Source organism: Tenrec ecaudatus, chromosome 7 (genome assembly GCF_050624435.1).
Source record: "Tenrec ecaudatus isolate mTenEca1 chromosome 7, mTenEca1.hap1, whole genome shotgun sequence".
Classification (NCBI taxonomy): Eukaryota; Metazoa; Chordata; class Mammalia; order Afrosoricida; family Tenrecidae; genus Tenrec; species Tenrec ecaudatus.
Window position 1 is genome coordinate 36,729,009 of NC_134536.1, and position 15,571 is coordinate 36,744,579.

A 15,571-nucleotide genomic window follows, 5' to 3' on the forward strand; every position below is an offset into this window, starting at 1 on the left:
GTGTGCTTCTGCAAAGATTTATAGCTTTGGAAACCTGGTGGGGACATTATTCTGTCACTCTTATACTCTCTAAGTGGGGGTCCCTATATGAGTCATCATGAGCTGGAGTTGACTTGACCATAGTAGTTTTCTCTCGTAGTTTCCTTCCTACAACTGCTGTGTGCTAATGTACAGTTCACCAATTGTCAATTTCAAACTCGTGAAGGCAGGGGCCCCACTCCTTCAGCAGTTACTTCATCAGTGTTTGCTTTGCCCACATTCTCTGTCCACATTGCCCAGAGTGAAGCAATCTGCCTCTTCCAGCTCCAGTGAATGGTCCTTATAAGGATGCATTAGGTGCTTATCAACTCTATTTATACTCATTTGGTGTTCAAAGCCTTATTGATATACTGACATCATTAGGTCATAAAGCACACACACACACACACACACACACACACACACACACATGCACACGCACACACTCAAACTGACATGCATTCTGCTGCAGACATGATAATATGAAGATGTGGGCAACTCTTGATGAGTAATGTCTTTTGTGAACTATTAAGATAAGTAAAGTAATAAAATGTAAAAAAAGAAAAGAAAAAAAAGAAAATGATTACGGCAAAGAATGTACAGATGTGCTTTATACAATTGATGTATGTATATGAATGGATTGTGATAAGAGTTGTATGAGCCCCTAATAAAATGTTTTTTAAAAAAAGATAAGTAAAGTTCTATACTTACCTGGAGATGGCATGATCATGAAGGTGGTTTTCCAGGGCGAGGTTTATCCGTTGCACTCTGGATAGGCTGACCCCTGTGATTTCCCCAAATGTGGGAAACTCGACTGCATAATTTGTGGTAGTGAGGGACTGTGTTCGCGCTCTCCCTTGATTTTTTTTTTAAAAGAAAAAAAGGTCATTCAAGTTATGTTTTCTTGGTTAAAAAAAAACTGTGGTAATTGTTGTAAGGTGTTTTTTAAAATTTTAATTAATAAATCTTTTTATTGGGCCTCATATAACTCTTATCACAATCCATACATACATCAATTGAGTAAAGCACCCTTATACATTCGTTGCCCTCATCATTCTCAAAATTCGCCTTCCACTTGGGTTCCTGGAATCAGCTCAGTTTCCATTTTTTCCCCTCCACCTCCATCCCCGCTCCCCCTTCCCCCTGCACCCTTAATAGTTTATAAATAATTATTATAACTTATCTTACACTGCCCGGCGTCTCCCCTCACCCACCTTCCCATTGCCCATCTCCCAGAGAGGAGGTTACACATAGATCCCCAAGATCGGTTCTCCCTTTCTACACCCTCTTCCCTCCTGGTGTCACCACTCCCACCGCTGGTCCTGAGGGGTTCATCCATCCTAGATTCCCTGTGTTTCCAGATCCCTACTGCACCGCTGTATATCCTCTGGTCTAACAAGGTCCAAAAGGTAGAATTGGGGTCATGATAATTGGGAGGGGAGGAAGTGTTCAAGAACTAGAGAAAGGTTGTGTTTCATTGTTGCTACACTGCACCCTGAGTGACTCATCTCCTCCCCACTACCCCTCTGCAATGGATGTCCAGTTGTCTACAGATGGGCATTGGGTCCCCATCACGCACTCCCCTCATTCATGATGATATGATATTTTTTCCCGCCTTTGTTGTTTGAGACTTGGACCCCTCGGTCCTTCATGATCACACATGTTGGTGTGCTGCTTCCGTGTGGGCTTTGTTGCTTCTCAGCTAGATGGCCGCTTGTTTAAGTGTAAGGTGTTTGTTAACAATGCTTTTGTTTTTTGATTTTTTTTAAACGTTTTATTAGGGGCTCATACAACGCTTATCACAATCCATACATATACATACATCAATTGTATAAAGCACATCCATACATTCCCTGCCCCAATCATTCTCAAAGCATTTGCTCTCCACTTAAGCCCTTTGCATCAGGTCCTCTTTTTTTTCCCCTCCCTCCCTGCTCCCTTCTCCCTCATGTGCCCTTGGTAATTTATACATAGTTATTTTGTCATATCTTGCCCTATCCGGAGTCTCCCTTCCTCCCCTTCTCTGCTGTCCCTCTCCCAGGGAAGAGGTCACATGTGGATCCTTGTAATCAGTTCCCCCTTTCCAACCCACTCACCCTCCACTCTCCCAGCATCGCCCCTCACACCCTTGGTCCTGAAGGTATTTTTGTATACATGTTCTTACCATTTTAAAAATAACAAGCAACCCATAGCCATAGACTCCATTCCAACTCAAGGAAATCCTCACCCCAAACTCTCCACCTTTAAGTCCATTCTGACTTATAGCCACTCTATATGACAGGGAAGATGTGTCCTTGTGGGTTTCCTAGACTATAACTCTTCATTAGAATACAAAACCTCATCTTTCTCCTGAGGAGCAGCTGGTGCTTTCAAACTGCTGACCTTGTGGTTAGCAGCCAAACACATAGCCACTTCATCACCAGGGCAGCTCATGGAAACCCTAAGAACAGAATAGAGCTGCCCCCACCATTTCCAAGGCTGTACATCTTTCTGAAGGCAACTTTGATATCTTTCTTCCTTAGAGAGGCTGGTAGATTAGAACTGCTGACCTTTGGGGTAACAACCCAGTGCTTTAACGACTGCAACACCAGGGTTCTTTTTCTCATCATACCACGATATATTTATGAATATGCTACAGAATGGGAAAAGATATTTTAATTCCTCTTTCTCTTTTTCAGAAAGAGTTGCTGAGAGAGATTGAGATAGCACAAGCTACATAATTTGAGGGATCCACCTAGAAATGACAATGGAGGGCTCTCGTTAAAAAGTGGTCCCTTCCAAATTTCACCATGGAGACAGCTGAGCATCACATGGAGTGTGAATCCTTCTAAGCTCATGCCCTGTGTGACTGCCTAGGTCACAAGTCCATGAGCTGGCCCAGGGCTGAGCTTTTTGAGATCCCTCCGGATAGCTATTACAGACATTCAAACAGACACCCAGTGTCTTCTATTGACCAACTTTATTCCATCTGCATCTGAGATGCATTAATTACCTCTCCAGGCTGTTCCTCCAATGCAAAGTGAACATTTACATTGTAAAAGAGAACTAACGCAACAGAGACATTTTAGCCTATGAGTGGATGTTTAACCATAGCAACTAAGAAGATGTTATTCTTCTCATGAATCATCATTCATGTTTCTTGCATAAGACAATCGCTATACCCCATGTCTCTGGATCTGGAGTTACAGTGTGGTGCAAACAATGTAGTGTTCCGCAGCAAGCTGAAAGGTTGGCAGTACCCATTCACCCTGAGGTGCTGCAGAAGAAAGGCCAGGCATCCACTTTTACAATGTGGCCATCTTGAAAACTCCACGTACCACAGTTCTGTTCTGCCCATGTGGGGTCTTCATGATTCAAAAGTAAGTTGATGACACTGGATAAGAGATTTGTTCTTTTTGTTCGGTTTACCCAAAGGGGGGAAAGAGAGAGAAACCTTGGGGAGAAAGACCTGTTAGCCTCTGAGTAGATTCTAAACAATAGCATCTGAGAAGACCTGGGCACAGTCACACACGTTTCTTTAAAAAGTCAATGACTATACCTCCTGTCCTTGGATCTGGAGTTACGACTGGGATGAGGGAGAAACATGGAAGGGGTCAGGCTGAGAGCTTCCTAACGAGGGTGGCACAGAGCCATGCCCCTCCTTGAACCACCGGCCCCTCCAGGGGCGCTTGGGATCAGGCTCTTTTCTTTGGGCCACGTGTCACCTGGTTCAGATCTATCTTCATGTAATAGCAAATGTAGCAGCCTTGGGTACCACAAGTGATGAAAACACTTATAGTAAGCAGAGATATCTGGAAAAACAGAGGTTTGGTTTAGGCTCATTTAGTAGTTAAACTATATAATGGTGTGTGTGTGTGTGTGCGTGCGCGCGCGTGTGTGTATTTAATTTCCTAATGCAATTCCTTCGGGAATAATTGTTCAGAGAGAAGGCAGCACCGTTTCCTTAGCTCAGGTCTTCCAGTTCCATAAAAGCATCCACAGCGAAGCGAAAAGCAGCAAAGAGAGGAAGGAAATCAGTGATGGCATTTTCTGCAGCCCAGCAGGTACGTGGGGAGAAATTGAAGTCAGCTGTGTCTTCTCTTTCTGAAGGTTTCTTAACAAGTTCATTGTCACGCTACCAGCACAGGAGCATTGCTTGGGCCTTGAGGCCACTGTTTGCACTCTTACCAGGTCAGAGGCAGTGCATGGAAGGCACAGGAATCTGAGGTTGTAGAAGGGACAGAATTTCTCTGAATCTGCACTAAAGGCAGAGACATTTGAACATGTGAACAAGATAATCTGCCACATCTTGGTACCACAGTCTGTTTCCTGGGAAGATTTAGAATTCTCGAAAGTGTGACTATTCCTATGGGGCTGAGCAAATTATTCACCACAAGTATTCACCTGGACTTATTCTATGTTAGCCAATTTCTTCACTTTCTGAGAAGAAACATCTTCTAGTCAAACGTCTTCTGGAACATAGTCATTCCTCCAACAAGGCAGGGAGGAGAGAAGAGAGGAGGGAAAGAAAAACAGGAAATGGAGAGGAAAGTCATTTGGACTAGTACCGATTAGGCAGAGGCACCGTTTTAAAAAGGGCTCAAGTGTATTATCCTATACAGTAAGAATCATCAGAGTTAAAGATTGGATGAGTATCCAATCTTTCAAAAAATCTATTGAAATCTTTGAAAAAAAATGTATTGAAAAAAACCGATAGCTTGGAGAAGGGCAAAATCATTCAAGAAAAGTTTGTGATGAGCAGGCGGGACTGTACAACACCTCAGAAAAACCTTCAGCTGTGAGTAAAAGTTTTTTAAAAAGTGGTCTGCAGATGTCTTTAAAAGTGCTGGCTGTACTAACGCACACTTAATGACAAGGTAAAAAGTTATTAGGGACGACTCGGTGTGATCAGTGAGCGCACATTAGAACTGTCAGCTGGAGGGAATTCCTTACTACTGTGGTCCTGATCTGACCGTTGAATCACTTCTTTAGGGATTGTCAAAAACATTTCTCTAATAATTTAATAGGATGAACAAAATTGTTGACGTGGTTTTTATCCATAAGTTGAATGGGCAATCAATGCATTGCATTTCAAATGGTTCCATTTAATGTATGCATTTCTTGTAGTACTATATGTAGGAAATGGGAACGTCAGATACACCCTTGAGTTCTGTTGCAACCATGTATCAATATGTATTTACACTGATCCATTTAAAATAGGAAAAAAATGATACTTGAAAGATATAGCCTTGAACATTTTACTTTATGCATTTAGCTCTCTGCAGATAATCACTCTGAAATCTATGAGAGATCTAGCCAATGAAAGGTTTAGACTGGATGATGAATGCCAGGTGCAAGCTACTTGCCAAATATTACCCTGGAGAAGGCTGGGGCTTAAATGGAATTCACTCAAAATACATTTTGACAAACTCACCAAGGGTCATGTAATGTCCTATTGTTTGATGCCAAGTGAATGAACACAAATATGAATTTGTTTATTTTATTTTGCATTTAAAAGAAATTGATCCTAGTTTGTAGAGGTAATTGGCTAATTAAAGCGACACTCCACCCCACAAAGGTTTTACCTTAGGAGGACTGAGTGTGACTTATACACAAGGTGAAGGTATTGATGGTTAATAACATTAAAGGAACTGACTCAGGAACACAAAGATGCTTGCATTCGAATTTGAAAATGTACCTTTGTTATGGAGAGGCTTCTAGGATCAGAAAATTGCCGGAATAAAAATATATATTATTTATTAAATAATACCATTTTATTAATATGGTGCAGCAAAGAAACATTTTGGAGGCCTCCTGGTTTGTTTTTTTAAATGAGCATGCTGAAGGTGAACAGGAACCTTCCGGTTTTCCCCAGCCTTTTCTTCCCACTAATGTTTAACTAGTTAAGTTGGCAAACAAGGAAAGGCAGGCAACCAAAAGGCTTGGCAGCAAAAGAGGGGGAATCCCACTCCTCCTCTTCTCAATTGTTTTTGTTGTGAGAATGTTAGGAGGAACAGGAGAGAAATGCCATTTACATATCAAAGACCTGTTGCCACATCATCACAAGATTTCACACGCATGGCCACTCCATGCGGGGCAAACGTGAATGCACTGGACGGCTAAGCTGAGTCTCCCCAGAGAGCTGAGTCTTTACAGAGGCCCCTTGAAAGTAAGGCATGGCTGTCCACTTCTGCAACATCCGACGCTGAGCACCCCCTGGAGCAGAGTTAATCTCTGACCCACCCAGGCTGCCATGTCCTTCTTGGAAACCCCTTCTTTTAGGGATTTTATCTGAAAGAATTTGAAATTCAGTTGTACACATCTTAGACTATTTTGGAAAATCTCTATTTTCCAGAATTCGAGGCAAAAAAAATCAGGAGGTGGTGGTGGCAGAAAATTGTGGACACAAAATGTTCTGAAGAAACAATTCTCAGGAGCTGCTGTGCCAATATTGTAAAGAGGAGGGATGGAGTCATCGGGCAGAGACCAAAGGCAGTTTGGCAGTGTTTCCACAGTGTGGTATATAAGCACCAGCTCTAGCCTAGACTTCAGGACGGCCTCCTCCTCCATCTTTATTCCCATAGGCGTGCCAGTCCAAGTGGACTAGAGAAACAATCTACCTGGACTAACACAACAGGTAGCGTAGGTCCTGTCAGATGGCAGAGGCCATTTGTTCTGTGCACATGACGTAGGAGCACACAACAGAAAGAGAAGGGGACATTTGCCTTGGCATCTCCCCTTGGAAGTTGTTGGAAAAGATGATCCACTTCAAATCTACACTATTCTTCTATAGCCAAGTTAATTGCTTTATTTTAGGGGGGCAAAAAAATCATTACCCAGATTTAAAAACAAAGTGGGTAAAGTGCTAGTGACCACACACTGGCAGGGGAATAACAAAGAAACTAGAGGACCCTCCCACGTCCCAGCCTACCTTCACCTTCAAAACCAACCCAAACTCATGATCAGTAAGTCAATTCCAACGCATAGGGACCCTGTAGGACAGAGTAGAAGCATTGCATAGGGGTCCAGGGCTGTACTCTTTGTGGGTGTCAGTTGCCACGTCCTTTTCCCAGGGAACAGCTGATGGGCTCCATCCCCTCCATACGTTGGATTTTCCCTATGAGGTCTCAGAGATCTCTCAGAAATATTGTCAGAGAACCTTAGAGCATATACAGCCTCCTATCTTTTCTTTACATTTCTTGTTTACTGAGAAAAGACACCCACTCCCCACCCCCACCCTGCGCAAATCCTAGTCACCCATTAAGACCCAAACCCAAAGTCACGGCCTCACTGGAGCAGTCACGTCTGCCCCAGTGTGAAGTTACCTTGCCTATTTTTGATCTTGAAACACACATTAAAAAAATTATATATATATATATATATATACATATATCTTTGGTCAGTTAATTACATTTGTTGATACAGGGTGGGAACGAGTCAGAGTTGCCTTGATGGCAGTGGGCTTGGTGGTGTCTACCTGTGCTGAGTGTCATGTCTCCTCTAGGCGTTGATATGCCATGCTTTGTCTCTTCAGCTGCTTTCTAGAATCCCTGAAGGCAGTGACTATGTCCCTATGTTCTTGTCATTTGATTGTGCCTGTGCTCATATGTTTTGCACATTGAACACATATTTCTTGCTCAGTCTGTAATAGAAATTTTGCAACACTGAGGCTGAAAAATTTTTGTTGATTTTTAAAGTAACTGATGAAGCCTGATAGAGGTGAGGTCATTAGTGAACCAAGGCGTTTCTGCAACATTATAGTTGCGTGGGTTTCTGGGACTGTCACTCTGTGAAGGAGTAGGAAGTCTTGTCTTTCTTTTGAGGCTGGTGGTCTCAAGCTGATGACCTTGAGGTTAGCAACCCAATGTGTAACCCTAAACCATGAGGGCTTCACAGCTGATCTTTAAGATGTCCTTAAATTGTTCTTGTGCCTAGAAATAATGTTAAAAAAATGAATGCACCTGAAAGAAAACATAGGCACATACCATATATACTCAAGTATATACCAACTCAAATATCAGCCGAGGCACCTAGTTTTATCACAAAAACTGCATTAAAAATGTGCTGAAAAATCTCGACTTATATACAAGGATATACGGTAAAAACGACCAAACTTAGAACACATAAATATGACCATTTTCACATCATCTCCTGGTACCACAAGGCAACAAATCTTTAATTTCAACTTAATTATGTATTTTTAATCAATTTAAACAAGAAATATAGATATTATCTAATTGATTCTATTCTTTTTAGGCATGTAATGAGAATCAATGATACGTTCATGAAAAAAATTTAATTTTTAAGTCCTAGAATGAAATTAAAAAAAAATTTTAAGTCCTAGAATAAAACAATATTCAATGTTGGAATAGTTTGGATGAAAGAAAAATAAAACGTGAACACTGATCATTTGAACCTGTTGCATTAGAATATTATGAATTTACAAATTAAGATTTAGACACATGTGAACTATTATAATGTTCATTAATTATCATCTTTGACTCTTCCATGTCTTGCCTTAGATTTTTATGAAAAAACATATAAAATATGGAATATTATGTAACAGAATTCCACATCTTTTTTCTTTTCTAAAGGAGACATTTGATTGCTCTGAATATGGAAATGGATCTTGCCCTGAGAATGAACGGTCCCTGGGCGTCCGAGCTGCCATGTATGCGTTAATGACAGGGGCTATCTTCGTCACGGTGTTTGGCAATCTTGCCATGATAATTTCCATTTCCTACTTCAAGCAGCTTCAGACGCCAACCAACCTCCTCATCCTCTCCATGGCTGTCACGGATTTTCTCCTGGGTTTCACCATCATGCCTTATAGTATGATCAGATCTGTGGAGAATTGCTGGTATTTTGGGATTACATTTTGCAAGATTCATTATAGCTTTGACCTGATGCTTAGCATAACGTCCATTTTCCATCTTTGTTCAGTGGCCATTGACAGATTTTATGCAATCTGTGACCCCTTACGATATTCCATCAAAATGACTCCTTCGGTCATTCGCCGGCTACTACTTGTCTGCTGGTCAATACCCGGCGCGTTTGCGTTTGGGGTAGTCTTCTCAGAGGCCTACGCGGATGGAATCGAAGGTTACGATGTCTTGGTCGCTTGTTCCAGCTCCTGCCCTGTGATGTTCAACAAGCTGTGGGGGACCACCTTGTTTATGGCAGGCTTCTTCACTCCTGGGTCTGTGATGGTGGGGCTTTATGGCAAAATATTTGCAGTGTCCAGAAAACATGCCCGTGCAATCAATAGCTTGCCAGAAAATCAAAATAATCAAATGAGGAAAGACAAAAAAGCAGCCAAAACTTTAGGAATTGTGATGGGTGTTTTCTTAATGTGTTGGTTTCCCTGTTTCTTTACAGTCCTACTAGATCCCTTTTTGAATTTTTCTACTCCTGCAGTTTTGTTTGATGCTCTCACATGGTTTGGCTATTTTAATTCCACCTGTAACCCCTTAATATATGGTTTCTTTTATCCCTGGTTTCGGAAAGCACTCGAGTACATTGCACTAGGTAAAATTTTCAGCTCACATTTCAATAATACTAATTTGTTCACTCAAAAAGAAACTGAATAGATTTACTCTGTACTAGTGAATTGAAGCAAAAGGACGGGAGCTTAGCAGAATAACGTTTAAAGTGTGTGTGTGTGTGTGTGTTTGTGTGTGTGTGTGTGTGCATGCGAAGAGAGAAAGAGATTTGGACCAGCATAAAGACTTTCATGCTAGCTTTTAAGACTTGGGTGAGGGTGGTGGAGAGGGGAGGGGAGGAGAAATCTTCTCTTTGTACCAAAAGTCCCTCCAAATTTTATCAGAACCCTTCATACAACCACTGCTTCTTGGTAGAGGATAACAAAAAAGGAAAGCAAAGAGAAGATGGAAAATTGGATGAGAAAGTGACAGAAATAGACAAGGTGTACTCGCCAACGCTTCTGTGCTCACTGAAGAACAGGACACCAACTGACCTTGGAGAAGGAGCTCCTACTTCACATCCACACAAAATTTTATGATATTTATTTATACTTTTTGTCCTTTAATGTCAAATCAAATTTATTTGGTAACATCAACAAATAAAAATTTTAGGTAAAACAAGTGGAAACTCAAAATCTCAAAAAGCCATATTCTGCCAGGTGTCAGCCGTTTGTTAACTTGGATGGACCCCTTTGCTAGAATTTGCAGCTGGGAGAGTAAACGCTTTTCAAATGAAAGGAGAAATGAAAACTGTGCATCCAAGATTGCAGAGATTCCAGACAAGTGTTCATGAATGTGTCATCTTAATCATAGAAAATGTCTTATTTTATAAGGATGGAGAATACCATACAGGACCAGATGTAGCCTCGGGCTCCCTCCATATGGTGTACTCTTTTTGATGTTTTGATTTTTAATATAAGTAAAGCCTACACTTCCCCCAACTGTGTTCTGAACCTGTCATTCCTTTGGGTTTAATATTTATGCATGTTTTTCTAATAATAGAGAAGGAGGAGGAGGAGGAAGATGCAAAGAAGAAAACAAATCATATTGGGGTCTTCTGGGTGCTAGAAAGGAACCCTGGTAGCGTAGTGGGTGACACATTGAGCTACTAAACACGAGCAGCGGTTTGAACCCACTGGCAAGAGAAAGGCAAGACTGTCTGCTCCTGTAAAGATTTATAGTCTTGAAAATCTAAAGGGACAGTTCTACTTTGTTCTGTCAGATCACTATGAGTTCCAATTGACTTGGTAGCAGTAGGTTTTGTGTTTGGGTTTTCTGGGTAAGAGAAGGAGCCCTGGTGGAAAAGTGCCTAAGTACTTGCTGCCCCAAAGGTTGCTGGTTCAAAACCCCCAGCTGCTCTGTGGGAGAAAGATGTGTCAGTGTGCTTCTGCCAAGATTGCACTTTTACTCCATCCTAATTGGCCTCTATGAATTGAAATCCTCTAGACAATGGGTTTCTTTATTTGGAGTGATTTTGGGTACAAGAAACTTTCTATTTGCTATCTAGTGTCTTTTATAACTGTCAGCTGAGAAATCAATGCATCATGAATCAATATAGCGGGCTGCAACCAGTGGGGGGTTTGTCATTACTTTGCTGAACAGTTGATTCTTGAAAAAAATAAAAGGTTGTTGTTTGTAGACTCTGACAATCTCTGGGGGATGGGAGTGGGGAGGAAAAATGTTTTCCATCATAGCAGATTTCAAGCTGCTGGTGCAATATCAACCAGCTCTGAAAATTCTCACAAGGGGGTATAAGAGGTTCAAGCAAACATCAAGCTAAAAGAAAGAGAACTACTGTCATGTGAAGTTAAGGTTTCAGATAGATGTATATGGAGCGCTAGTGCTAGCAAATAGATTCTCACTCGTGGCAATACCGTATCTACAGACTAGATCTGTCCCACAGGACTTTCAAATTGGACTATTGGAAAGCAGGTTACCAGGTCTACTTTCTGACAGGCCTCTGGGTGGACTGTAATTGCCAACCTTTCAACTCAGAGTCAAGTGATTAACCATTTGCACTACCCAGGGACCATATATGTTGTTGTGGTTAGGTGATGTAGAGACAATTCCAACTCTTACAGACCCTTCATACAACAGAATGAAATACTGCCTCTCCCTGCTGCATCATTCTCACAAGGCTTTTGTTTCAGCCCATTGCTACAGCCACTGCGTCAATCCATTTCTCACAGATAGAAAGATGGAGACACAAATTCATAAGAACAAGTGTGAGGACGGTACAGAACCATGCAGAGTTATGTTCTGTTATGCATAGTGTCACTATGGGTCAGAGCCGACTCAATGGCACCTAACAACAACAACACACACGTATAAACTTGTATGTGTTCATCTATGTAAATGGGCTGTATTTCATTCCAATATTTTTGTTTAATTTCTCAGTTTACACTATACTAATGAACAAATGAACATTTGCAAGTTCAAGTACCAACAAGAACACTTTGATCTTAGCTCATTACCCCGCACACTATTAAACAGTAACCACTGAGCAGTCCGCTTCAGTAGGAGTCTTGTTGAGCTTCCTGACAATTGTGCTGTCGATCTTCTCTGACACTCCATCTTTGCTACCCTGGTGATAGGCTGCTCCCTCCCTATAATTTATAGCTTAGAGGGAATAAGTAGAATGTATAGAATTTTTTTGTAAATGGCCCAGGAGACTACAAGTACAAAATAAAAAATGTAAAAATAATTCTTTTCAAAAAGTAAGCAATCAAAAACAAGTGTAGTTATGAGAGTTAATCTACTGTGTTGGATACTACTGAATTTATGTGGTATTTTAACTGAATAGTAGTTACACTGGGCTGCTAACAGGAAGGTTAGCAGTTTGAAACTGCCAGCCACTTCTCAAAAAGAAAGAGGAGGCTTTCTATGCCTGTAAAGAATTGTGGTCTCAGAGACCCACAGAGGCAATTCTACTTTGTCCCATAGCATTGCTATGTGTTGTCATCAACTGGATTTCAGGGAGGGAAGAGAAGTGGAGCATGTCCTCTGGACCACGAGAAACCTGCATAGTGAACGTCCTTGATCCACAACACAGCTGTGACATCGGAGGAGTGGTAGAGCAGCAACAGCAGCAACAGAACCAAGAGCTGGAGCATAAGACAGTGGTGACTCCTGGACCAAGTAAAGCTGAGCATTTGGGCCAGCAGGGTAGCTTGAGGAGTGGAGTGCCTCTCGGCACTTAATTGGGGGAGCTGGGTTTGCTGACTCATGGAGCTGGAGCTATGTCTTTGGGTTGAGGCTTTGGGGCATTTATTAGCAGCCCTGAAAGAACTTGGTAATATGTCCTGACTGGACATCTGTATCCCAAACATTTCTCTCCTACATTGTAGCCTGTTAACATCTTTAATAAACTCCTTAATTGTGAGCATTGTCTGTGAGTTTTGTGTGGCCATTGGAATGAACTATAGAACCTAGAATAAAAGTAGAGTGCAGGACATGTAGAGAGTCACACATACACGTTCTGTGTCTTTAAGAATACCAGTTGATAAAGAAATTAATAAAATATATTTAACTGTTTGGATACTAGGTTTGTGGAAGGCAATGGATCACAGTGGAAGTCAAAAGCCATTTGCAGCATGTCTATGTGGTTTAAGCCTCCATTGAGCTTCTTGTGAACCTTAGCCAGGAATGTGTTCCATCTGTCTTCAGGCACAGTGTATTAGAAAGAGGACTACTTCCACCCTCCTAACCAGCCCAAGTTGAACTTCTTTTGTTAGAGGCTTTCCTTAGGGTGTGTCCTTGATGGAAATCGCTGCACTGAGGTCAAGCATCATGAGTCATGCCCTGATTGCCTTAGTTGGAAGTCGTGGATCAATTTGGTAAGCCCTAACAACTGTGTCCAAATTATGGTCCTGTTCCCACTTCTGTAGTCCCACCTGTAAATAACATATTGACATACCAACAATAATGCTTTGTGACAGATCTTTTACGCTCCAATGTCCCCTTTCAGTCTGAATCTCTGAGAAATCTTGTACTACTGGCCTCCTTCATCCTAATGACGTACTCCTTTTGTCTTTCACGGTTTCTAACTCAGACTCACTTCCATCGAGTCAAATCTGACACTATGTGACCCTCTAGGGCAGAAGAGAACTTCCCGGTGGGTTTCTGGGACTGTATTTCTTCATGGGCATAGAAAGTCAAGTCTTTCTCCTGCAGAGTGACTGGTGGAATCAAACTGCTGACCTTGTGGCCGGCGGCCTAACTTACAACCACTACACCACCAGGACTCCTGTTTAAGACTTCATAAATGTTCTCCTTAAATTATGTTTGAAACTTGGGGTCTCTGTTGTACCCTAAAACACTGTAAATAATTATTTTGAATGAATGTAATTTTAAAAATTTGCCTGACATTTCACTTGGAACTTTAGAAAATAAAACTGTAAACAAAGGAGCTTCAAAATATTTGTGGAAAAATGGAATGACTGCAGTATGTAATTTCCCCCACAAACTTTGTGAAGCCCTTGCTGTGTTGTTGGTAAGGTTGCCCGCTGTCATGTGTTGGAAAGGGGTTTCTCCTTATACGACAAAATATGACAATCCTAGTTTTTACACAATGGAGATGTTTCTGATGGTGATTTCTGTTTATTGAATACTTACAGATAAAGTCTGGCAGATCTATGTGGATATTAAAAAGGAGCCCTGTAGTGTAGTGGTTACACATTGGGCTGCTAATGGCAAGAAAAGTGGTTCAAAGTCACCAGCCACTCTGTGAGAGAAAGATGGGGCTGTCGACTCCCACAAAGAGTTATAGTCTTGGAAACCTACAGGAGCATTTCTAGCCTGCCTGCAGGGTCACTGTGCATTGACATCAACTCAATCGCAGTGGGTTTGGGTTTTGGTTTAGGTGGGCTACTAAGGAACCATGGCAGCATCGTAGGTTTTTCACTGGGCTGCTCACCACAAGGCAAGCGGTTTGAAACCATCAGCTGCTCCATGGGAAATAGGTGAGGCTTTCTACTCCCATAAAGAGTTACAGTCTTAGAAAACCACAGGGGCACTTCTACCAGGTCCTAGCGGATTGCTAAGAGTCAGAATTGTCTGGCTGGCAAGGGATGTGGAAGTTTCATATGACATTTCCTCTGTCTTCCTATTAGAATTGTATTCATCTTTTAATAAGGCAAATGGCCCCTCAATGAATCATTCAAATTCGCTTCTCCTTGACACAGAGAATTTCCACTATGTCGCTCACTGTGCCTTTTCATTTCAGTTATTCTGCCTGGCCGCCTAGTAGAGGAAATAGAAGGATAGGTCTCCTGTGTACTCTTGAACTTGCTGCGTGTACCATCGGCTGACTCATTTCCCCAGAGTTATTAAGGGGAGCTTTCTGTGTGCACACCCAGAAATTTACAGGAAGTTATATATGAAAAAACAGAGAGAGAGAGAGAGAGAGAAAGCGCGAGCAGGTTGGCCGGCCTGGCACGGTGAAGTGATTTGTTCTAGATTAGATAGCGAATTTTAGAAGCAGAACCTTGTTCTCATGACTTATTTGATCTTTGTTTCCTGAGTCTTCTAACTTTGTGACATGTTAATTTCTTTAGAAAAAAAACCAAAACAAAACACCAAGGTTTTAATCAAATTGGTGAAAAATCACTGAAGCAAAAATAAATCCCTCCCTTCTTCCTACTCCTAATATCTTCTTATTATACCTGATAACTGAATTATAATTCAATTCACATTGAAAGTTATGATTCAGATCACTATTCCTCCTTTGGTTATTAGGCAGAATTGAATTTAGCCTGAGTGTGTCTATCTATTTTTAGTATCAAAAAGTCAATATTCCAGAAGTTTAATGGCACAGAATTAAGCCCAAATGACCATGAAGTCAGAGATGAAGTGATTATTATTTATTTGGGAAAGGAGAAACTGAAAAGGACCCGGGGCATTAAAATAGATAGAGCATTTCAATAACCCCTCTGGAAAGAGAGTTAAAAGAGCAATTCCTCTGGGTTTCCCACAGTTAATTCCTCTCCATGGAGTTCCTGCATCCTGGTGCCCTCCTCCAGTCTCTTGAGAGTAGAGGCAAGCTTATATGAATCAGATACCTTAAGTCTCTACATGGAACTATCCAGGATTTC

At 41.5% G+C, this 15,571-nt stretch overlaps 1 protein-coding gene and 1 non-coding gene across 2 annotated transcripts; both read left to right on the forward strand.

The window, feature by feature from the left end:
* Positions 1–721: 721 nt before the first annotated feature.
* Positions 722–878, forward strand: LOC142453855 (U1 spliceosomal RNA). Its single transcript, XR_012785438.1, has one exon. It is a non-coding gene; the product is annotated as a U1 spliceosomal RNA (small nuclear RNA).
* A 7,719-nt stretch (positions 879–8,597) lies between these two features.
* LOC142452697 (trace amine-associated receptor 2) lies at positions 8,598–9,587 on the forward strand. Its single transcript, XM_075553919.1, has one exon. It carries the CDS (start codon positions 8,667–8,669, stop codon positions 9,585–9,587), a length of 921 nt encoding a protein of 306 aa, XP_075410034.1. The 5' UTR covers positions 8,598–8,666.
* The last annotated feature ends 5,984 nt before the right edge of the window (positions 9,588–15,571 follow it).